The sequence below is a fragment of the Anguilla rostrata genome, chromosome 6 (assembly GCF_018555375.3).
Source record: "Anguilla rostrata isolate EN2019 chromosome 6, ASM1855537v3, whole genome shotgun sequence".
Lineage (NCBI taxonomy): Eukaryota > Metazoa > Chordata > Actinopteri > Anguilliformes > Anguillidae > Anguilla > Anguilla rostrata.
In genome coordinates, this window is record NC_057938.1 from 10127096 (window position 1) to 10151299 (window position 24204).

At 49.1% G+C, this 24204-nt stretch overlaps 1 protein-coding gene and 4 non-coding genes across 14 annotated transcripts; 3 read left to right on the forward strand and 2 right to left on the reverse strand.

The window, feature by feature from the left end:
* Positions 1–108: 108 nt before the first annotated feature.
* On the reverse strand, positions 109–21145 carry LOC135256478 (GRB10-interacting GYF protein 2-like). Of its 10 annotated transcripts, none has more exons than XM_064338283.1 (29): positions 21038–21145; positions 19204–19255; positions 18597–18753; positions 18003–18098; positions 17520–17628; positions 17097–17205; positions 16630–16670; positions 16366–16404; positions 15747–15932; positions 15415–15635; positions 14300–14438; positions 13761–13988; positions 13503–13672; positions 13118–13262; positions 10981–11147; positions 10207–10301; positions 9747–9869; positions 9165–9298; positions 8542–8645; positions 7955–8095; positions 7374–7520; positions 7045–7242; positions 5734–5862; positions 4472–4705; positions 3195–3409; positions 2863–3011; positions 2405–2631; positions 1836–1983; positions 109–1276 (listed from the first exon to the last, which is right to left on the reverse strand). In XM_064338283.1, the coding sequence occupies exons 2-29, from the start codon at positions 19239–19241 to the stop codon at positions 1209–1211; spliced, it is 3957 nt and encodes a 1318-aa protein (XP_064194353.1). In that variant the 5' UTR covers positions 19242–19255; positions 21038–21145; the 3' UTR covers positions 109–1208. The 10 variants fall into 10 exon arrangements, with proteins under 10 accessions (XP_064194353.1, XP_064194354.1, XP_064194348.1 ...); XM_064338284.1 differs by having other exon boundaries at positions 15747–15929; positions 16366–16398; positions 21038–21144; XM_064338278.1 differs by lacking the exon at positions 21038–21145 and adding an exon at positions 20153–20325 and having other exon boundaries at positions 15747–15929.
* Positions 21146–21511: 366 nt separating this feature from the next.
* On the forward strand, positions 21512–21583 carry trnap-agg (transfer RNA proline (anticodon AGG)). Its single transcript has one exon. It is a non-coding gene; the product is annotated as a tRNA-Pro (tRNA).
* Positions 21584–21868: 285 nt separating this feature from the next.
* trnaw-cca (transfer RNA tryptophan (anticodon CCA)) lies at positions 21869–21940 on the reverse strand. Its single transcript has one exon. It is a non-coding gene; the product is annotated as a tRNA-Trp (tRNA).
* Positions 21941–22036: 96 nt separating this feature from the next.
* Positions 22037–22110, forward strand: trnai-aau (transfer RNA isoleucine (anticodon AAU)). Its single transcript has one exon. It is a non-coding gene; the product is annotated as a tRNA-Ile (tRNA).
* Positions 22111–23772: 1662 nt separating this feature from the next.
* trnag-ucc (transfer RNA glycine (anticodon UCC)) lies at positions 23773–23844 on the forward strand. The gene has a single exon. It is a non-coding gene; the product is annotated as a tRNA-Gly (tRNA).
* The last annotated feature ends 360 nt before the right edge of the window (positions 23845–24204 follow it).

Sequence of the window (24204 nt, forward strand, 5' to 3'; positions counted from 1 at the left end):
CTCGGTAAGCACTTGAAATATTTTCATAGCCTACGCGTACGACTCCCGTTTACGTACGACTACGATGACTAAGAACTGAATGCTTGGAAATGACACAGTAACAAGTGATACTCTGAATATTTCCAATAGTTTTATTTCCTATAGAAAAGGTAAACAGTGGCTTGAATAAAAAAGGTCAGGGTTTATATACCAGACCGCAAAGCCCCTCCTACAGTTTTGTGACGTTTGTGTGTGCCGTTCAAGTCTGTTCTGTAGCACAGGGTGCACCGGAGCTGTGGAAAACCCACATTCCCCAAAATAACATTTTTTCCTTTTTTTAAATTCCATTTTTGAAAATATTCAGCACATAAAAAAATTGATACAATTGCACACACCCATGCATAAAATGGGAGTTTATACTCTTTTTTTTATACAAAGTCAGCTTCTGTAAACCCATTCAAGAGGATAGCCTCTTCCAAATAAAAAAGTATGACACCTCATTTCCATACTCTATTATACAGTTGCAGAATTGAAAGTTTATTCTTTTAAACAGGCTAGTATTTTACAAGGAAATGGATAACTATTGGAACCGTTGCATATGTCCTTAAAACAGGACACCATTTTGATCAGTTTGCAAATCGTCTCCCACGAACAACTGGCAGAAAATGGGGGGGTAAACTGAAATTAAAATAAAATAAAAAAGGGCAGCTGAAAATCTTCCAATAAATATAGCAAAGGGGGTTCTTCCTTTCTCTAATGTTCTTTCTACCCCCGTCCAAATTGACCACAACCCACTACGCTACTTCCAAAAAAAAAAGGGATGTTGACTCCACCTCCTCTCCCCACTGTGTACTGTAACCCCAACCCTCCCTTTCAACTTTCCCTGTGAGGTGGGAAGTGGGTTTCGATCCTTCCAGGAGAACCACATCCAGAACATCTGGCGGCTCGGGCCAGCAGATCCCCGTCCTCTGTAAAGCCACAGTTCCAGTCCAGTTCGCCTCCGACTGGCCGGTCTGTCGTCACTTCACCGAAAACACGATGCTGTCGCAGGCCCTTCTGACTGGGGGGAGGAGCGGTTGCATCCCCCCCACCAGACAATCAACTTAAAAAAGTGGGAAAATTTTTAAAAAACAAAAAAAAAAAAAAAAAAAACTGGTGATGGGATGACATGTCAGTTGTCTGGGAGCAGAAATATTTGGCGGGCTTGGCACCAGTCCCGTCCCACCGCCTCAAAAGTCCTCTACCGTCTCTATCTCCCCCATGTTCAACCGTTCTGATGAGGCGTTCACAGAAAAACCTGCCGAATCAGAGAGAGCACATTCAGTCACATGATCACAAAGGGATCTCAGTACATTCAGCAATAGGAGAACAGCTTTTTAAATGCACCTGTACTTCACAGGGTTGTCAGGTATCATAAGCCAAACTAGAAGAAAACCGATCTGAAGTGTTTCACGGTGAAGGAGAAACCTCATCTCAACCACCAGCTATGTGGTGCACCCGCTTGGGTAAAGCACGGCAGCCATTTCGCAAAAATGCTCACCACACACAAGGAGGAAACTACAAGAAGGTAACTACACTGAGGCATTAGGACTGATTTGATTCAGCAGAAAGACTGCCCCCTACACGTCCACCAATATGCTGTGAACACCAGCTGAAATTCTGATAGATATACAGTTTCTCTCTTTTTTTAAAATTCACCGATGCGCCTCGAGATCAGTCTTGTTTTGGGGTTAGTGGGGTGGGAAGGATTTGCTTTCCTGGCCAATTTACAATAATAGTGTGGCTGTAAATCTGAGTTTCTCTGGCAACCCGAGGGCAAGGTCCTCTCCCGAGGTCTGCCGAGCCTCAGTTCTTACCTAGCAGGCTTGGGTCGGCTCGTACCATCTTCTGTTTCTTCTTCTTCTTCCCTGATGTGACCGTCTCAAAGCGGGCCTGCTGCAGGCTGCTGTGATTGGACTGAAAAATTGACTGACGTCCTGGCTGGGTCCCGCCCCACACGGAATCCTGGAATATAGTGGATAGTCAGTCGGGTCAGAGGGGCAGGCATTTCACCACACGATCCAGTGATCAACTTATAAACAGCTCCGAAGCACAGAAATCTGTAAGTATTTTGTGGCACCTCTCTGGAACTGTCACAGTCACACACTTAGACTATATTGTCTGGGGAAGTTAATTATCTAGCTCCACCATTACACGTGCACATCAGGAGCTGTTTTCAGAAACGCTTCAGGTTATCAATGCACCCAAAAACCCTTGTCTTGGTCTTTAATACACATTTTTTAAACAGAAATAGAACATTAGTACTTCAAATTATGTGACACAATACCCCGTGGAACAACGTTTTTGGATTTAATGTCAAAAGGTCGGCTGTGTGCCGGTTCTAACAGGTCTCTTGGTTCCCTGGGAAACGCCCCCCCCCCCTCACCGGCTGCTGCTGTGCTTTCTGCTGTGGCGCTGGCCGCGCTGGCTGCGCTGGCTGCAGCGGCGGTTGCGGCGGCGCCGTCTGGTGGTTGGCGTTCTGTTTGGCACGGCGCTCCAGAAAGTGCTTGGCGAACTCCTTGGACTCGGGCGTGTCTCCGAGGTAGGCCCTGACGTAGTCGTGCACCTCGTAGGGAGACTCCACCTCCTTCAGGAACGATGTGAACGTGGGAACTGCTGGGGCAGAGCAGACGGGCTGAGAGCAGGCTCATTCTCTCACACTGAGGGCAATGCCAAGGAAGAATCAGTGTAGAAAGAACCAAGCAAAAAATCGCAACTGTTGCAGTGTGTACATGAACGTTTTTGAGTGCAGTGTGTGTGTGTGTGTGTGGGAGGGGGGGTTTGTGTGGTGTGTGCGCATGTGTGGGGGGAGGGCATGTGCGTGTGCGTGCGTGCGTAACTCACCATCCAGGTTGTTGGCGGTGTTGAGTGTGTGCAGGGCCTGTTCACACCACTGTGTGAACCCGTCCTGAGTCTGATTCACGCCCTGGAACAGCTTCAGCAGCTTCTCCTCCTCCTCCGCCTTCTTATTGGCTCGGCCGCTCGATGAGTGGCTGCACACGCACACGGGCACACAGACGCCGCAGGGTTAGCCAGCTAGCTGACCGCTGCGTCACTCCCTCCCTGCGTCACAGCCCAGCGAGCGCCGCGCCCGCACGCGAACGCTAGCGCCGCTCGACCGCGCGCTTTCACAGTGAGTGAGCGAGCGAGTGCGCAAGTGCGCGAGTGCGCGCTACCTGAGGTTGGCGTTGCTCTTGTTCTTCTTGGCGGGGTTCTTCTGCGGGGGGGTTGTGGCGGCCTCCTTCGCAGCCTCGTCCCAGAAGCCCAGGTTGGCGTTGCTGGCGTCCGCCGGGCTGCTCCAGATGCTCCCCGCGTCGGTGCCCCACTGCAGGCTGCCGCTGCTCGCCGAGCCCCACACGGAGCCCACACTGCTGCTGCTGCTGCTGCTGCTCTGTTTCCACAGCAACAAAAACAACACAAAAACAGGAGGTTCAAACCGAGAGGTCAGCTCCGCTCAGCCCTGAGGGACAGTCTGCCAGCTTTGATAAATTTAACACCAAACACAGACGACCCAGTACGAGAACAGTTACACACAGAGGTCAGGACAAACATCTTTTTTCAAAGCAAGTTTTATAAACCAACAGATTTATTTTATCTATCATGGCTCGCGTTATCGCAGGATTCTGAGGTTTTATTTACTTTTTTTTTTTTTTAAACAAAGAATGAGTCACACAATTACACTGCATTCTATAAAAGCAGCTAGAGGTCATCTTTCTTTATAAAGATTACAATGGGCGATGACCCAGACTTAAACCCAACAAAATAACCACTCCCGTTTCTTTGAGCCAATCGTCTTTTGTTGTCTGACATTTGTGTTGTGTAAATATTAATCAATAAACAACGTAAATATCAGCGGCTGAATGATTGGCTCAATCAAGGTAATTATTTTGTTGTGGTGTCTTACGAGAAGCAAAGACAAAATTTAAATTTGAATGAAGTTTAAACAGAGTCACTCATGCTCATCATGAGTAAATTAAAACCGAAATCTCTCCCAGGGTTTTAAAAAATATTATTAGCCTGTGTGGCAAAAATGGTCATCGTCATAATTTGTAGCTTATTACAATCCCGTTATAATTCCATCGTCTCATCCCAGTTCTGTTGAAATGGTCATGATAAAATAAAAAAACGATATACGTTGATTGTGTCAATTCAATTTGGCATATTATGGGATAATCAGTTAAAGTTACCACTGTTTGTACGAGAGTCACTGGCAGATAGTAAGTGCCTCTATGCCCACGTACAGCAGCTGGGAGGGACCCGAGCGCTCCACACCGGCCGGACAGCTCTGGCCAGACGGCTCGGTTCGGCTGCTGGGGCAGCCGGCTTACGGTTCGGTCTGCTGGCAGCGGCTTACGGTTCGGGTCTGCTGGGGGCAGCCGGGGCTTACGGTTCGGGTCTGCTGGGGGCAGCCGGGGCTTACGGTTCGGGTCTGCTGGGGGCAGCCGGGGCTTACGGTTCGGGTCTGCTGGGGGCAGCCTGGCTGCGGCGCTTCCTTCCTCTGCTTCATCTGCTGGGCTTCCTCCCTCTGGATCTCCAGCAGGGACTTGGGCGTGGCGGAGGGCTGGCGGGAGGCGGAGCCCCAGCCCGGGAGGCGGGACTGGGGCTGGGACTGGGACTGAGCCTGCTGCTGCTGCTGCTGCTGCTGCTGCTGGATGACTCTCATCAGCTCCTGCTGCTGCTGATGCCTCTGTGGGGACAGCAGGCCCGGTCACACGCTGTCAGCCGTATGCAGGGAGTGTGAGAGTGTGTGTGTGTGTGTGTGTGTGTGTGAGTGTGTACGTGTAAGTGTGTGTGTGTGTGTGTGAGTGTGCGTGTGTGCGTACGTGTACACAGCTCTCCCACACACGCGTGTATACATCCCTTTCTCAGGCAGATACAACTGGTGTGCATAAATAGATGACCACACTCATCCGCACTGCGTGCAAACTGTGCATACAGCTCTCTCATACACAGCCATATATAACACTCTCAAACTCATACATACACGCAGTGAATATCATTCTAATATTAAATACAATTTATCAGGGGATACGAAATTAAGCTACTACAAGTTTCCCTTACACAGGAGTCAGGATGCAAATATAAAAAAGGAACACCAACATAAAAAAGGAATACTTTAAAAAATGACTGTGCTCAAAGAAGCCAATTTTCTGTTAATTTGCACGTCCCACAGAGCCCACTCAATATTTTGGATCTATTGTAAAAAATACTGTGTACCTTTTTATGCCATATCACCCAGCCAATGTGCAACAATTTATTTTCATTTGGATCGGATTATCTGTTCTCATTTAAATGTACGCCTCCAGATAAGCTACTTGCACCCTTTCGTGAATGAACCATGACGTCCAACGAATCGTGAAGAGAGCCCAACCGCTTAATATGATATACTGCGCAGCACTGACACACCAAATCAGCACAGCTCACTAACAGCACCCTTCAAAAGCTATTTGTTTTGCAAAGCAACTCACGCTCCAGAGCCACTTCCGGTAGACACACACACACGCACACACACTCAAACACACACAGAAAAGCACATTTCAAGGTCTAATGCAGTTTAAAAAAAAACCAGAAAACACAGTAAATGAGCCCGTTTCTGCCCTCATCGGGGCTAGACGGGCGCTTGGCAAATCTCTGGAGACGACCCTGAAAATGAACAGTGCTGAACGGGGCGGGGGAAGTGAAAGAGCAGCAGGGGGGAATCGGAGGCTCACTCACCTCCTCCAGGGCTTGCCGCTCCCTCTCCTCCTCCAGCTTCTGGATCTCGGCCAGCGACAGCGCGCTCTGGGCCTGGCACAGCGGCAGGGAGCCGGCCGCCTGCTGGCCCCACTTGGAGGAAGAAGGGAGCTGTGGAGAGGAGGAGAGCGTAGGGCCCGATTTATACTCTGTCGCACGACCCTTTCGTCGAGTGTCGTGCGACAAACACGAAAGTGCCGCACGACGTTTCTCATTCGTACTTTGGCGAAGGTCTGTGGGGAGGGTTCTGTTGATGTTTACACTTGGCCAAGAGGCTCACTCTACAAATACATGAGCCTCTGCTGACGTTTACATTTGAGAGAACATGGCGGCACCAGGAGAAACTATTGAGAAATAAGGGAGGAATACATCCTGAATGGCAGAAATGAGGCGGTCTGTCGCTCAGATAAACGAAACATAATGAAGTGGAGGGGGGGGAAAACAACATATCATACATGTGACATATCACATATCCAAGCCAATGAATTTCGGCATTCCATTTGGCTGTCCAATCACTGCGCGACAAAGTATGATGTTCTGTGACAAAACAAAATTCAAGAGGCGCGGGACACTTTTTTTCCCCAACTGAGAATATGTCATTTAAGCCATGCAACACTTGTTGAAAGGGTCGTGCGACTAAGTATAAACCAGAATTCTACGTGTTTGGAAGAGAGGACATTTCAAATTTCAAAATCTGTGCTTTACATGAATGCACTTGCATTATGATAAAAATAACTATTTTTTGCCAAATATGCCAACTCACGAAAATAACAATTAACTTCACTCATTATTTTACTAAGATAGCTGTGACAGAAACAGGATGAAATAACAGGATTAGTGTGATTTAATAAGCTGCAAATTATGTTTTGTCATTCCGATAATAATTTTTTTTGCCACACAGGCCAATAATATTAAAAAACCCCAGGAGCAATTTCTGCTTTAATCTGCTCATGTTGAACAATCAAGCTAGCGTGACATCTTGTTTTGACAAATCAAGCGTGACAATTCAAATCAAGCGTTCTCTTGCAATGCTGTGTGCAAAGGCTGTGTAAATTTTATGCTCAATAAACACAAATGTCAGGTTATCAGCAGTAATCTTATATACTTAAGCGGTTCTCTTTTCTATCTGTCAGCATTGAAAGCAAGCTCATCATTGACAGGACTCAGTCAGCTGAAATGCCAAGTATCGATCGCATGTTGTACTGAGGCTTTTTCATCTTCAGCAGTCTGAGCAGACTCCATTGACAGGACTGCTGCTGAACCAGAGAGCAGTGCTACCCCTCAGCTCCTCACCTTCATCTGAGCCAGCTGCTGCTGCTGCTGCTGCTGCTGCAGCCTCCGCAGCGCCTCCTGCTGCCTCTGCCGCTGCACGTCCTGCTCTCGCTTCTTCTGCTCCTCCTGCTGCAGCAGCCGCGCCTCCTCCTCCAGGCGCTTCTCCTCCTCCAGCCGGCGCAGCGCCTCCAGCTCCTCCTGTTTCTTGCGCTCCTCCTCCTGAGCCAGACCCGGGAGCAAACGCACATTAACAGGCATGGACACACAGAGGGATGGACATGCAGACAGACAGACACAGAGAGGCAGAGGGACAGACAGACAGACAGACAGACGGAGAGGGACATGCCCACCTGCTTGCGTAGCAGCTCTTCCCTTTGCCTCCTCTCTTCCTCCTCCCGCCTCTTCCTCTCCTGCAGACGGCGCGCCTCCTCTTCCTCCTCTTCCTTCTGCCTGCGCAGCGCCTCCTCCTGCTCCTGCTGCAGCCTCAGAGCCTCCTCCTGTTCACACACCTCCTCCACTCAGTTTCCATTCAGCACTGCCCTTAAACCCCTCACCCAAAAACTTAAGAGCTTCCAATCACCAATCATCCCCAGCTCACTCACAATGAGAAAGCGGCTACCTCAATGCGACTTAATGCTGAAAAGGCTAGCAAAGCATTCACAGAGGCAATGGCTAATGCTATAGATACTCAAAACCGGACCTCAAATCCAAATCTGGCCCCGGTTTTCTTCTCTCTTCACTGAACAGCTAGTGCTACAGATTGACCAGACTGTCTTCACACCAGACTCCCAGGTAAAGGGAGGGTGAAAAACCAGCAGTTCCCAGCACTCGAGGACCGTGTTTCGAGTAAAGCTGCCACACACTATACAGAAATAAATTTTAAAAACATTAAAAAAAAAACATTAGTTCTCTTATGCTCGCGGTCTCTTACCTGTTGCCGTCGGGCCAGCTCCTCTTCCTCCCTGCGTTTGCGCTCTTCCTCCTGCTGAGCCAGAAGGGCCTCCTCCCGACGTTTGCGCTCCTCTTCCTCCCTCTTAGCCCGCAGCTCCGCCTCCTTGCGCTCCTGCTCCAGCTGCGAGGCCCAAGGGAAGGTCTCGTCATACCCAATGTCGGACATGCGGTCCCAGAGCTGCTGGCTAATGCAACTAACTAGCAAAGTCTAACAGTGGATGTGTTTCATCAGTGGTAACCAACCCTTTTCCTGGAGATATACCATCCTGTAGGTTTTCACTCCAACCCTAACAAAGCACACCACATTCAACTGCTAGAGATCTCAAGAGCTGCTAATTAGTAGACGTGTGCCAAATTTGGGTTGAAATAAAAGCCTACAAAATGGTAGATCTCCAGGAACAGGTTCGGTTTCCACTGTGTTACATAATAGAAACATCCGTGAAAATGACACTCAGAGAAAACACTTCCACAGTGATTTGTGCCCAGTGACTGCAGGTCCTGGAGCACAGCTCCATTGCTGGGGACGAGCAGAAGAGGCTTTCCGGTCGCGCGGCCGCAGAGTCCTACCTTCGCCGCGGCTTTGGCCTTCTCCAGCTGCTGGATTTGCTCCAGGGAGGGAGCCTGCGCCACGGAGTCGCCCGGAAGATCCCACACGCTTCCCCCTTCCCACGCTGACGCACGACATGGAAGAGAGCACCACACTCCGTTAGGCTACACACACGCTGCGCGTCAGCGTGCCAACACCTCGCCACCCAGCCTGCTTACGCCGCACGCGGTGACTCAGCTCGCCGCTACGGCAACGCTCCCGCCAACCAATCTCATTTGAATTGGCATTAAGGAGGAGGTGCCCTCGGGTTAAAACGCAGAGAACAAATCCCGGTGACAAATCCCGTCCGGTGACAGATGAATTCAGCGCGAGCGGCAGGAATTGCACCTTGCCAACGCCTCCTAAGGCTGAAGAGCAGCGTGCTGAATCACTGACTAAATGAGCCCTTCACTCTCAATGCATCCCACTGCTGAGGCGGCTACACACACACAAATGACTGCGCACCCACTTCAGCAGTCTGCTGCTGGCCGTAGCCTGAAGGCTGCGCGTTAGCATCGTCGCGCAGGTTTGGCGGCGGCGGCGCTAGCGGTAGCGCACGGGGCGAGCGGGCCGCTGATCGGTCCCCCTGCGGACGGCGGCTTACCGCTGCGGGCCGCGTGCGCGACGGTGGCCGACGCCGAGGCCTGCGGGGACGGGTTCTGCAGTTCCCAGACGGAACCCGAGTCCGGTACGGACATGGAGCGCGTGACGGGCGGGACCAGGCTCTGTTCAGACGTCCTGAAAGAGGAGGAGGAGGAGGGAGAGCAAGGTGAGGAAGAACCAGGCCCAGGCCTGTACGGTTCATATCAACATTAACTTTGCTCATCTTTTTAAGTGAGGCCTGTAGTTAATGTTTTTAACATTACAACCCACCCAAAAACCTGGCCTTCCTTTGATGGCTCAATCAATTGTTTAGTCAGCAAGGAAGACGGAACTCTTTCTCACACACCTACACCCACGTTACCTTTTCAATAGTCAGCCACTGCATTAAAAGCTAACCACACCAGCATGACTGCATATGACTTTCAAGGTCATGTAAACGGTGTCCTGACCGCTAATGCACCACACAACACCCACGCAGTGGATTAACTTTCCATCCTAAGCCAGAATGGCTGCCTGCTTGCGGCAATCACATGACTACTGCAGAGTATGCATTCTAGCGTCCCTTGTTTCTGTGGTGCATTACCTCATCTTGAGGGCCTGGTACTGCTGGAGCAGGAGGTTGAGGTGCTGCTGTTGCTGTGGCTGCTGTGGGGCCCCCAGGGCCGCGGCCTTCTGCTGCTGGGCCAGGGCCTGTGCATACTGCTGCCTGAAGGGGGCGCCAGATTACATCACCGACTGGCATGGATTTACAGAGCCTACATTTTCACATGACTCAGCGCCTCTTTCTGACAGGTTTGCTTTAATTTGGCTCAGTGAGGTAAGAGAAATACCTGTGCTAGACAATGAAAGTCATATATTTGTAGAGTGAGCCTCTTGACCAAGTTATTACTGTGAAAGTGAATATGTTCTGTCTATGTTCTCAGCTGGTTACATAATGGATTACATATTACAACTGTGAGGTGCTGCTGTACTCAAACACACAGAGATAAGCACATTTGTGCCACTGACATGCACAGACACACACAGGCTCAGACTGGGCCTACCTGATGAGGTACTGGTACTGCAGCTGCTGCAGCTGGTACAGGTTGAGGGCTGTGAGCTCCTGCTGTCTCTTCAGCCTCGCCTGGTCCACGTCGCCCTGCGCACAGCGGCCAGACAAACACACAGCGCGGTCAGGGAATGGCTGGAGGGAGAGGGGCGTACGGCACTGACCCGTCCTCTGGGGCAGAGCTGTGTCAATTGTGATCATGCCTGGCAGCACACACACTAGGCTCATCACTGCCCGCAGACTGACTGCAAACCGACTGCACCGGCTGCTTGCGCAGTGCAGCTAGACTGCAGTGAAAACAGACAGTGCTACACGTGCTGCATGCATTTTATTCTAGAAAAATATGGGTTCGGTTCAATGCATTTAAATCTATTTCAACAGGACAAAAAAATGTGATTAAGATTAAGGAATTCTGAGGATACAGCTCCTTTCTTCTGAAGAAAAGTACTTCAAGTACTTATTTACTTAATAACACTATCAGTGTGAGAAATTCTAGATATTGGTTATCTGAACAAATCAGCACATCATTCATTGAGCTGAGCTACAATACAGCACTGAATTGTGGAACAAACAGCTAGTGGTGTCACAAACAGAGCGCAACATAACCGCGAGTAAGACGGTCATGCTTTACTTCAAATCTCAGGGCTAATAATATGACAAATGGGATAATGCTGCAAACTCAACTTGCCCTCCATTGGGTGTGGACTGGTACAAGCAGTAAAGTAATGACCTGACTGAAATTAAGAGGTGCCCACAGAGCTGTTTTTACCAGCATGGGCGGGGGGGAGGGGCCAGGTGTGAAGGGGACCCGCCCCCACATCTTGATGATCTCGCCGAGTGGCTGGAAGAGCTCGTCACACCCCCTCTTCACCAGCAGGGTCATGGTGAAGTACCCGGCCTGGAACCACTCCATCATCTCCTGGTTGGAGAAGGGCCCTGAGACAGAGGGAGAGAGGGGATGGGCGTTAGCATTCAGAACTAACTCTGCTAACAATCCTGGCGACATTTTACTGACGGCTACAATGCAGCCAGGCAAGAGAATGTGCCATTTAGGGGAAGCTAACGGCTCTCTGTACCCCTGTAGGGCAGGCTAACGGCTCTCTGTACCCCTGTAGGGCAGGCTAGCGGCTCTCTGTACCCCTGTAGGGCAGGCTAGCGGCTCTCTGTACCCCTGTAGGGCAGGCTAGCGGCTCTCTGTACCCCTGTAGGGCAGGCTAGCGGCTCTCTGTACCCCTGTAGGGCAGGCTAGCGGCTCTCTGTACCCCTGTAGGGCAGGCTAGCGGCTCTCTGTACCCCTGTAGGGCAGGGTAGCGGCTCTCTGTACCCCTGTAGGGCAGGCTAGCGGCTCTCTGTACCCGTAGGGCAGGCTAGCGGCTCTCTGTACCCTGTAGGGCAGGCTAGCGGCTCTCTGTACCCCTGTAGGGCAGGCTAGCGGCTCTCTGTACCCCTGTAGGGCAGGCTAGCGGCTCTCTGTACCCCTGTAGGGCAGGCTAGCGGCTCTCTGTACCCCTGTAGGGCAGGCTAACGGCTCTCTGTACCCCTGTAGGGCAGGCTAGCGGCTCTCTGTACCCCTGTAGGGCAGGCTAGCGGCTCTCTGTACCCCTGTAGGGCAGGCTAGCGGCTCTCTGTACCCCTGTAGGGCAGGCTAGCGGCTCTCTGTATCCCCGTAGGGCAGGCTAGCGGCTCTCTGTATCCCCGTAGGGCAGGCTAGCGGCTCTCTGTACCCCTGTAGGGCAGGCTAGCGGCTCTCTGTTCCCCTGTAGGGCAGGCTAACGGCTCTCTGTACCCCTGTAGAGCAGGCTAACGGCTCTCTGTACCCCTGTAGGGCAGGCTAGCGGCTCTCTGTACCCCTGTAGGGCAGGCTAGCGGCTCTCTGTTCCCCTGTAGGGCAGGCTAACGGCTCTCTGTACCCCTGTAGGGCAGGCTAACAGCTCTCTGTACCCCTGTAGGGCAGGCTAGCGGCTCTCTGTACCCCTGTAGGGCAGGCTAACGGCTCTCTGTACTCTGTACCCCTGTAGGGCAGGCTAGCGGCTCTCTGTACCCCTGTAGGGCAGGCTAACGGCTCTCTGTACCCTGTAGGGCAGGCTAGCGGCTCTCTGTACCCCTGTAGGGCAGGCTAGCGGCTCTCTGTATCCCCGTAGGGCAGGCTAGCGGCTCTCTGTATCCCCGTAGGGCAGGCTAGCGGCTCTCTGTACCCCTGTAGGGCAGGCTAGCGGCTCTCTGTCCCCTGTAGGGCAGGCTAACGGCTCTCTGTACCCCTGTAGGCAGGCTAACGGCTCTCTGTACCCCTGTAGGGCAGGCTAGCGGCTCTCTGTACCCCTGTAGGGCAGGCTAGCGGCTCTCTGTTCCCCTGTAGGGCAGGCTAACGGCTCTCTGTACCCCTGTAGGGCAGGCTAGCGTCACTGTACCCCTGTAAGGCAGGCTAGCGGCTCTCTGTACCCCTGTAGGGCAGGCTAGCGGCTCTCTGTACCCCTGTAGGGCAGGCTAGCGGCTCTCTGTATCCCCGTAGGGCAGGCTAACGGCTCTCTGTACCCCTGTAGGGCAGGCTAGCGGCTCTCTGTACCCCTGAAGGGCAGGCTAGCGGCTCCCTGTACCCCTGAAGGGCAGGCTAGCGGCTCCCTGTACCCCTGTAGGGCAGGCTAGCGGCTCTCTGTACCCCTGTAGGGCAGGCTAGCGGCTCTCTGTACCCCTGTAGGGCAGGCTAGCGGCTCTCTGTACCCCTGTAGGGCAGGCTAGCGGCTCTCTGTACCCCTGTAGGGCAGGCTAGCGGCTCTCTGTTCCCCTGTAGGGCAGGCTAGCGGCTCTCTGTACCCCTGTAGGGCAGGCTAGCGGCTCTCTGTACCCCTGTAGGGCAGGCTAGCGGCTCTCTGTTCCCCTGTAGGGCAGGCTGAGGCAGGCTCTCTCACCCTGTATCTCTCCCTGAGGGTCTTTGTAAAACCACTTGAGCGCAGCCTCGTGGGAGAGCGGGAGGGCGGCGGGCTTGGCCGGCTCCAGGCCTGAGGCGGAAAGCTTGTCGTCCTCCTGGAGGTACGCCACCATCTTCTCCGCTTCCTGGGGCAGTGACAACGAAGACCCCACGAGAGGCCCACAGAGAAAGAGAGGGGAGGCGGAGACACAGCGGAGGAGGAAAGGAGGCAATTAATTTTGGCAATTGGGAAACTGATAGAATCCACTCAGATGATTAAATAAAAAAATTAAATGAAATTGAAGGTGAAATGGCCTTGAGCCACGGATTTAAATCAGGTTTCAAAGCAGCGAGACACCGTTTGGCATTTCTGCACCTCCCCGCACCTGCTCAAAGTGCTTCAGTCCCTCGTCGTCATCCGCGTCGTGTGGCAAGGCCTCTGGCTGCCCGATGGGGGCCATGATGCCTGCCGGAAATGGGAGGGGCCCAGGGACCAGCTGGGGCATGTCGGGGGGCCGCCGCTGCTGCGTGGCAGCAAACGTGGGGGTGGAGGTTTCTGCAAGACCGCAGAACCACAGAGGTCACGGCCTGCGGCACGGTTAGGACCACAGGCCTGATTGGTACGCTTCAGTCACATGACTTACCTTGGAGGGAGGGGGGAGCCAGCTGCTGCTGTGCGACTGTGCTGGTGGGAGGGGCGATGGAGGGCGGGGCTTTACTGGGCACCGGCCACGCCTCGGGGGGAGGAGGCGTGTCCTCCTCCCTCTCGGGCTGATGCGGGGGAGAGGGCGTGGGGCGCAGGAGCTGGGGCTCTGCTGGACATGGGGGCGTCGACAGGGGAGGGGCTGCCTCTTCTTCCGACTTCCCAGAGTCTGCAGGGCGGGACCGTGTTATGGGCGGGGTCATGAGTTCACGCAGAACAAACCGACAAAAAAGCAAAAATGCTTTAACTCAGCCTCGCCCAGCTTCATACGACAGCAATATCGGCAAGTATCGTCCTTATGACCTCTGACGCAAGTCTTCTGAAGGTGCGCCTTTTAAGTGTTGAACTGCTAATTGTGTTTCTGTAATCTACGGTTTGATATGCCAGGGATACCAAGCAAGCCAATTCCTCAGTTATCTGCATGATTCACTAAATGACTCAAGCTATAATGTATGCAATGCACCGCGCCCGCGCGCTCACCCTCCCTCCCGTCCGCCTCCTTCCCAGCGGGGGTGTCCGTTTCTTTGGTCTCGTCTGGGTCGACGTGCGCCTCGCAGTCCTCCGCGGGTCGGAAGTCCAGCTCCGCCTCCTCCAGGATGGGCTCCTTGGGGGCTTTCTGCTTGAGGGGGGGAGGGAGGATGTGAGTGGGAAGGCTGAGGGACTCATGTCAGCCCAGCACAGCGTAAAGCTCAAGGTGACCACAGAGGGCTGTGCTGACTAAACACAACAGCCGGTTTCCCAGTCAATGTTCAGTTACTGCTTTTTCTGCTATTGAAATGCACGCTCCGCTCCAAAAAAAATCATGACTAGAAATCCCAGCTGCGAGCGAAATTGCCGAACCACATTAATCGCAACAATCCCAGAATGAGAAGCCAAGTATAAGGCCGAGAATTGAATTAAACTTTGAAATCAAAGCCCCACAAAGAGAACAAAATGTCTTCTCAGGAAATCTAGCTGTCAAAATCCCCACTGGGGTACATTCACACACACTGATCAGAAAAAGTATCTTCTGACAAGGAAAGAAAAGTACAAGAACCAAAACACAACATGCACCTAAGTTTGCTGTTAAATGCTTCAGATAGGAAGAAACAAAAATGAAATAATAAATGTCAAATTACATGATGTTATGACAATGCACTTACATGATCTCTGTTATCAGATAAAATCTCAACAATCTAAAGTTAAATATATATGTGTATATATATATATATACACACTTGTCAGTAAGAAACCCTTAAAAACCTCAATATTGCCAACGCTATGTTGTTGTTGTTAGATTTAGCGACTTCCCAGCCCCTTTCGTGACCACTTCAAAAAAGAGCCTAGCGACAAATCAAGCAACATACATAAAATAAAAAATTCCATGCCGTTACAGGCAGCTTTTCAGAGAATCTCCCTCTGTTGTGTAACACATATTCATATGCAAATGAGTACACAATGTCATGAATATGCAAATTAATGTACAAAGTCATTTACAAACTTCTAGTGGCTTTTTGAGCATGTGCTAGCTTGGCAGCTACGGGCACATTTCAGTAGCGTACGCTGGAGCCCGTCAGAAGCGGCGCTCTGGGGCGGGTCGGGGCTGGCGCTCTTACCTTCATCTGCGGGAGGCCCGAGAGCTCTGCGGCCCTGCCCTTGAGGGACAGGAAGGCGCCGGAGGAGTCGAAGGTGCCCGTCTCCTCCTCGGCGTCCTCCAGGCACCACTCCGGCAGGCTGTCCCGCTCGTCGTCCTGCGCCCGCCGGTACCCGCGCTCCTCCTCGCGCCCGTCGAACGGGAAGCGCCGCCGCTGGTCCCACCCGGCTGAGCGCGGGCCTTCTGCAGAAAGGGGGGGGGGGGAGGGGGGGGGGGGGGGAGTTTGCGGGGTCACTTCCAAAAACGAGCTCAAACCGGGCTCTGGGTAGGAGGGGATTTTTTCGGCCGACGTACCTGGGCTGGGGGGGCACCACCTGTCGCTGCCGTCCCGCCGTGAGCCCGCCAGACGCCAGCCCCCCTCGTCGTCGTCGCCGCCGTTCTGCTCCTCGCGGGACACCCGCCAGTTCTCGCTCTCGGAGCGCGTGAACTCGTGTTTCCGGCCCGGGACGGCCACGCCCTCCTCGTAGTTCGCCCTAACTGCTGGGGAGAGGGCGGGCAACAGGAAGCTGTGACTGAGCTCGTTTTGGGGTTGGGATTTGGGGCATAGGAACGCGCCTCTCGAACCCATTTATTCCACATATTTCCAACAAGCAGAGGGCGTCCTCGACTGAACAAAGACCAACACATTTGCAGCCCAACACATCCCATAAAATTGTTTTCTTTTTTTTTTCTTTAACAGAACAAGAACTTGACCCAAACCCTCCCTTTAGACATCACAAAATGTCATGCTCACAGAAAAGCATTATGGAACAAATACTTCTATTCCACATGGAAACCGCATAATTCAGTTTTGGTGAAACTGTTCACTAGCTAGCAAGCCAATTAATTTCAGCAATAATGCAGAGGCTTGCTAAAGCTAAAAAGCGACATGTACATGACTGCTCTGGGAGGAAAAGATAAGGAGCTCACTTACTGTGATTCAGCTGGAAGTGGGCTGTTGCAACATCTACTGCGTCACGTGACAGGATGGGGTCCAAAAAGAGAAAAAACTATTAGCAGACTGCACTCATACACTTGACCTGGGGACGACTTGCCCACAACCTGAGAAGCCTAAGGAATCACACATTTCATGGATTCAAGAAAATCGCATCACTCTTCTACAGTACATTTACGCAAACATTTATTACATAAAAATAAATCATGAGTAAAACACCAGTTGAGGAAACATTTCTCTTACCTGGATCTTTTCGACCTGGTTTTTCAAATCTTTTGTCTCCCCTTGAAAAAAAAAGACAGTGTCAAGGTAAGAGTCACAGAAAAACACATTACTTAACCTACGGGGGGGGATCGGTAATAAACAACCAAGCTGAAACTCAGAACCACTAACTTTTTCCCATCGGGTGGTTATAACAAAACAGGCACATCACACGATTTATTCCATCACCCATACACGCCCAAGGACTGCACTTCTGAACTGACTGCAGAGGGACAGGGATACCTTTCTACAGCCACCCATCCACGCCCATGCACTGCACTTCTGAATTGACTGTAGGAGGGAACGGGATACCTTTCTACAGCCACCCATACACGCCCATGCACTGCACTTCTGAACTGACTGCAGAGGGAAAGGGATACCTTTCTACAGCCACCCATACACACCCATGCACTGCACTTCTGAATTGACTGTAGGAGGGAACGGGATACCTTTCCTCCCAGCTCTGTGAGCGGTGCATCTCTCTCCCGCCGCGACCAAACCCTCCCTCACCGTCATCAAAGCTTCTTTGGTAAAAGCCTCCTTCTCCTCGGCCTCGTCCTGGGAGGACACACACACACAAACACACAAGTTGTCATGTAACAGTGAAATGTAGTCATAACAACTTCTGTGTATTATGCCAAGCTGTTTCTGTCACGCTCCTTCATTTGCGGTAGGTCAGAGTGGAAATGGCTCAGAAAGAACGTAATCTTCCTGCAGATGAACTGCTCACGTCAGCAACGCACACTACTCAAACCCAACAGTAATGTGCTGCACTGTGGAAAATGACCGTGGAGCTACGGATGGGCCTTAAAGTCTGAAGATCACTTCCTGTCAATCGGCACCTTTGGGAAAGCTGGCCTTCCCGGACTCACCTCGACCCCGCGAGGAACTTCGGCCCCTCGGGGCCCCCACCACCGTCCCCACTCCCCTTCCTGTGAGTCGCAGCACAGCTGCACTGTTCACAGACATGGAGAAATTTCTCTGTGGAGGGAGACGCACACAAAGACATGACCAACAGGGCTCCTACAACACGCCTGACACAAAAACGACTTTTCAATGATGAGGGGCAATTTGTTTTACATTTTTCATGGGAAAGGATTTCCCAGCTGAAACGTTCTCACAGTACTGTTGCAATGCAGTTGCAAGCTTATAACACTGACAAAACATTCCAGGAACATTGTGAGAATATTTTGTGTCAGCTGGGTCATGAGCTCATATAAGATGAACTGCTTGATAAACACAATGCGGGTCAGAGCTCAGAGAAATTTGGCTCTCTGTACAGAACAGGTATTGTGAGTGCCACTTGCTTGTGACGATTGTAATGAAGAGGTTTCATGTTTGCGGGAAGAAATCACCTGTTCCTCTTCTGTAAATGGTACGAGTGCCAACGGTGGGAGGGGCTCCTCTTGTAAAATAGGGAGGAACTCCTTATCATGCAGATCTAGAGGAATCTGCCAATAGGAGGAGGAGAACACTAAAGACAAATTCTGCTAGAATTTGAAACCATCACCAAAGGGAACTTTGGTAACTCAAGTATTTTGTTCCTACAATACCCAAGCTGTCTTTTAGCAGTTAAAGACCCAGCCACAGAAGATCAGTTTTCAACCAGGTTTCGTATACTTAAGGTCATCCTCCTGAAATGAACTAACAACTAAGCTTCAGGAATAATGGAAAATAATTCCCTTTACCACCAACACTAACATTTCAATGAGCTTTCAGGGAATGATATTCAGAATCAGAATCAGATATATTGGTCAAATAAGTTTGCACATACAAGAACTCTCCAGAACTTTCAGAACATACCATCTAGCCGAAAACGAATAAAAACGGCGAACACCATTGCGTTTGACAACAGAACTTGAAGGGCAGTTGGAAGTGAATTCAAACTGCTATGCAGTCCAGTTTGAAACCACGCTACACCCGCCAGGCACCTCGGCGGATGGCCTTACCTTATTATCCTTTACATAAAGTGCTAACATCTCCTCTCTGCCGTAGCGGTAATCCGCCAGCTTGTACTTTGGCAGCGCTGGTGAGAGGGGAGGGGAGGCGACGCTGTTGCTGCTGCCGCCGCCGCCGCCGCCGCCACCGCCGGACAGGGCGCGAAGCCTGCAGCAGAGGAGGAGAGGGGAACCGCTAAACGCTCTCGTTCAGGGTAGGGAATCCCAGCCCAATGTACACTACCCAGTTAGTCGCTGTACATGCTCCGTTTTGCACTAAACTTCATTGGCACAATTCATTGTTCCCCATTTCTTTAACCTTCTATGTTTTGACACGCTGCAGAAGGAAAGGAGACATGCCGTACAATAATTACTGATGACCAAGGAAGGGCTGGCTGGGACATAAACCAGTGACTCTCACATAGGTGTTCAGCACAGACACATACTGCATAGGAGATGGCAGTGTTTGCATATATTTAATGCTCCAAAAGCAAGCTTTTTCTTCTGATACATCAATATAACCGGCTTCTCAGCACACCGCTCCACAATCAGCTGAGATTTTAACTGATAAAAACCATTGATCCCCCAACCAGGAGGGTACATGGAGCAATTTACTCACCACTCGGGTCCAAAGTTCAGCATCTGGGTTTCTGCCATTGTTCCTTGAAATTCTACAAGCAAAGGAAAATAACTGCACTTAAACATTGTAAAACTGCTATTTCTAATCTATTTTCAAAAATTACAATTTCAAACATTGATTTATTTGGCAACTTGTAACCTCCACCAATAGAAAAACAAATATTGCTAGTAAAAATAAAAAAATAAAAGCTTTTACTTCTTTTTATGCAAAAAACTGTAAGAAATATGGTCCATATATAATTTATTATGCTTATTATTCCATTGAAACTGGGCTCATAGGCACATGGCTTCCAAAGGCTGGACCACCATATAGAAATTAAAGTTCTTTTCAAGAGTGCCAAAAGCAGAATACCCCCTACCCTTCTCAACAGACTCATGGTATATAGTTTCATTCCCAACAACTATTTTAGGCTCTTGCCCAATTAGGAAGGGTATTCCAGGCACCCTTAATTCAACAAGAGGCTTTCCCTTGCTGGCAGTGCCCCCTGCTGGTCATTCCTCTCACGGCGATACAAGAGCAAAATATATGAAGATGACGAGATTTTGGGAAGACGGGAAGGGTTCGTCTATTATTTCAGCATCAGGACACCGCAACTCTCAATAAACTAGCGATTTCGCAAGAAAGAGTAACTAACTCATTAAGAACGTAGTTAGCCGCTTAGACGAATAAATTGCACCTGGCATAAAAATGAATTACTAGCATTTGCTATAAATCCGTGCAAAGTGTTTGTTGTGCTTGGGTTTAACGTTACTCCACGTCAGCCAACTTGAGGTTACCTTTAACATGTGTTGCGGTCTCTGCTTAGCTCACAGAGCTGTTAGCAATGGAACGCAATATCTAAACCAGTCCAACGTCGCAGATCGCACTTAATGTTAGCTACTTTGCTGGCTTGCTCATTACATTCTGACAATATGGAAATCACCCTCACCTAATTCCATGTTTGCGGACAAACTTTGTTTAGCTAAGGGTATTCCGCTGGCTAACCTTGGCTAACTCAAGCAAATTAAACTTTTCAGCTTGCAGGACAACTGACATAAAACTGAAAACTACGACTGGTTATAGCTAGATGTCTTCCTCGCTACGACAGGCAGCTAGCCAGTATGGGTTTGTAGCTGACCAGCGACCAGGGCACTGGTTTTCCAAAACTTAATTCAATTGGAAAAACCGTGACAGTCATGACAAAGCACAACACACATCACCATAGGAATACTTACAATTCCTTCATTTGGCCATTTAGCAACTCATAGCTACAAGCGGATGCGTACATCGAGATGCTAGCTAGCTCTCTAACTAGTTACACACATGCTACGGCTAACAAGCTAAAAATATTATGTAATATTACGGAGAACACATCTACAAACCCAAATAGCTGTCTGCCCACCTAACATTAGCCATCTACAAAAACTGTCAACTTTTAAAAACAAGAATCACATCACTATTTCACAGTATCTTCCATTCCACAAAGCCAAAGTCGTATTTGGGAATCTCACCAAAGTGCCCGAAACGCACGTCAAAAAATGTCGCAAAACTAAAAGAAAGTATGCTGACATGAGTTTCTCATAAACCCCAGAACGCTCCGTGCGGCCTACACAGCCTGCTGCCACATCGGACTTTCCTATTTACCTACCGCGGCCATAATAATTCCCACGACGGTTCTGATACCATACTAGACACCGAAGCTCTACGGCCAAGCAACCATGCGGGATTCAACACAACTGTCAATCACTTCGGAGCCAACACCAACAGTGAGTATATATTTCAACCGTTCAGTTTTATTATACAACCATAACAATAATTTCCACCCACTGCTTACCTGTTTTAACTGACAGTGCAGGCTTTGCTATGCGAATCCTTTCGTTTCGACAAGATGGCTGAGAAACGGTCACATGACCACATAAAGACCACCAGGGACCCGGATGGCAATGGATTAGCTACCATAACTTTAATGTAATTGTTATTTCAATTTCCAAATTACAATTAAATTTATTATACGAGAAACATGCACTGGGAGATGGTGTGCAATTTACCAGAATAACACACCCATATTGCCACTTCACTTAACATTATCTAGCGATATGGTGAAATGTAAATATCAGTGAGAGCGGAAAACAACTGTACGTTGAAAGTAGGATGAAAACCGTGTTGCTTTGTCATGTCAAATAAATGCACACGTGTACGGTTCAAAAATAAAGATACCGACTGATTTTGCAATTTTAATGTCCTTGCCTTTCTTTGCATTGTACTGCCATAGAATGGTAATTGAACCAGTCAAAAGTTCTTGAAGTGTGGCTCGTTGGTCTAGGGGTATGATTCTCGCTTAGGGTGCGAGAGGTCCCGGGTTCAAATCCCGGACGAGCCCATCTTTTCGTTTCGCGAATTACACTTATTTGACAATCCTTTTTATCCAAAGTGACGTACAATAAGTGCATACCGGAGGTAATTGGAACAACTACAAAACACATATATGTCCCATAAGGTACAACACATTTTGTATCAATTATTCATACACAATTAAATGTAAGAGTTGCACAAATACATGTTGTTCATCCACAAATAACCGCAGCCAATCCACAAGCAACAGCAGCGGATCCACAAATTAACTGAAATCCAGCGGCACGATTTGCAATAGACAATCAAAAGATTGTGACCCCGACGTGATTTGAACACGCAACCTTCTGATCTGGAGTCAGACGCGCTACCGTTGCGCCACGAGGTCCTGATATCATTCCCGGAAATATTGACATTACAACTTGAATCCACGAGGCTTAATTATAGATTCGTTTTTCCAATATATTTAACGTTCGACGGAAATGGCCGGTTAGCTCAGTTGGTTAGAGCGTGGTGCTAATAACGCCAAGGTCGCGGGTTCGATCCCCGTACGGGCCAACTCTACTTTTCTTTCATGACGGTCATGACTAATTCGTAGCCTAGTAATTACTGATGCATCTGCGGTGTAAGAACGAAAATATATCCTGTCCTCCAAAACTGCTTGTCTTAACTCAAATTAAACAAGCCGTATTCCAAAGCAATGCTACCCAATGTGTCATACATTCTTCAAGTATTCCACTAGCTTGGCCCCGTGTGTTCAAGCGTTAATGGGGCAAACATATGTTTGGATATGTTTGTAAAATGTATTTAATATGTGTATTTTTAAATCTGTATTCATGTATGTACACCCGCTCTGCCCCCTTCTGTAGTGTGAATGATTGTATCTTTGTTGTTATAAATGTCTGTTTATAAATGCAAATGTACATGCTGCTAGGGAAATATTGCCATGGGGATAATTAAGTATTCCATGTATTTGTCTAAGTGTGTATGTACAGTATTATTTTACAATCAGTATATATTTGAAGATTCAAATATATAAGGACTTGTACATTTTGTAAAATAAACTTGAGAACGAAGTAGAAACATATCCTGTCTTTTGGTCCATACATTGCCTTGCATGAGGCAATTTTTTAGAGACATTGTTGTGACACTAATTTTGAATGATGTCATTGTCTTCAGATTTTAAGAACCTAGGGCCAAGTTAATTGAAAGAATATAGGAGACATTGGGTAGCATTTCTTTGGAATACGGCAGGCCTAGATTTGAATGAATGACTTATACACTTTATTAGGTACACCTGTTCAACTACTCGTTAATGCTAACATCTAAGCAGCCAATCACGTGGCAGCAACTAAATGCATTTAGGTATGTAGACATGGTCAAGACGATCTGCTGAAGTTCAAACAAAGCATTAGAATGGGGAAGAAAGGTGATTTAAGTGACTTTGAATATGGCATGGTTGTTGGTGCCAGACAGGCTGGTTTGAGTATTTCAGAAACTGATCTACTGGGATTTTCACGCACAACCAGCTCTAGGGTTTACAGAGAATGGTCCGAAAAAGGGAAACATATCCAGTGAGCGGCAGTTCTCTGGGCAAAACTGCCTTGTTGACGGCAAAGGTCAGAGGAGAATGGCCAGACTGGTTCGAGCTGATAGAAAGGTAACAGTAACTCAAATAACCACCCGTTACAACCAGGGTATTCAGAAGAGCATCTCTGAAGGCACAACATGTCGAACCTTGAAGCTGCTACAGCAGCAGAAGACCAACTCGGTACTAGCAAGGGGTACCTAATAAAGTGGCCGGTGAGTGTATGTGCTTTATGTGTGAGTCACTTGGCATGTCTGTACGTTGAAAACGTGTTTTTCATCAGATATTATTTCGTTTTGTACTCTGTTATGAGTTATGTATAGTATCTTATTGTAGATGAGAATAACATAGCATCATGCAAACCGTCTACTGAAAAAAGATGAAGCATTCCTTCATAATGAAAGAATGAAATGTATTTCAAATGTTTAAATGGAAGCGTTTTCAATGGGCTATTGTACACGACAAACCTAGTAATTGTTTGTGTGTCGGTTGAGGATATATAGGGCTGGCTAACATGAAAGGCGTAACTTGGGTTGGATGACATACCTGACATCCCAATTATTTTAGGCAAAAGGAAATCTTTAAAAGAAAACTGCAGAGTTGAATCGACAGCAAAAACTCCAATATCACATGCGTTGGTGGTATAGTGGTGAGCATAGCTGCCTTCCAAGCAGTTGACCCGGGTTCGATTCCCGGCCAACGCAAACGTTTTAGAAACGTCAAAAGCAAAGACCAACGGTTCAGTCCTTTACGGCCTATTTTTTACAGTCTCTGTTTACGACACGATCTTGAGATGTTGGCACAGCGAACATTTTCATTTTAGGACACTAGGGGGCGACGTTATCCCACGCATATCGGACTAATAGACTACGTACTGTTTAAGCCATGTACTGGCGCTTATAAACACAGGACCAGTGCAGTGGTCCTTTGTCAGTGTATTCAGTGAATGATACGGTGAAAGATAGAGAACGCTCACCATATTTTCAAGGAAAACGTCCTTATATTAGCGAAATTGGAATACGCACAAATATGGTGCTTTTGATGAGCGGAATACAGTCGCCTTC

Excerpts from the sequence above, each read along its gene's own strand:
- LOC135256478 (XM_064338274.1), bottom strand. Across the intron at positions 7,521-7,954 it reads AGCTGGCCCGACGGCAACAG|GAGGAGGCTCTGAGGCTGCA; the intron begins GTAAGAGACCGC and ends GTGTGTGAACAG. Across the intron at positions 3,012-3,194 it reads AAGAGCAACGCCAACCTCAG|CCACTCATCGAGCGGCCGAG; the intron begins GTAGCGCGCACT and ends GTGCGTGTGCAG.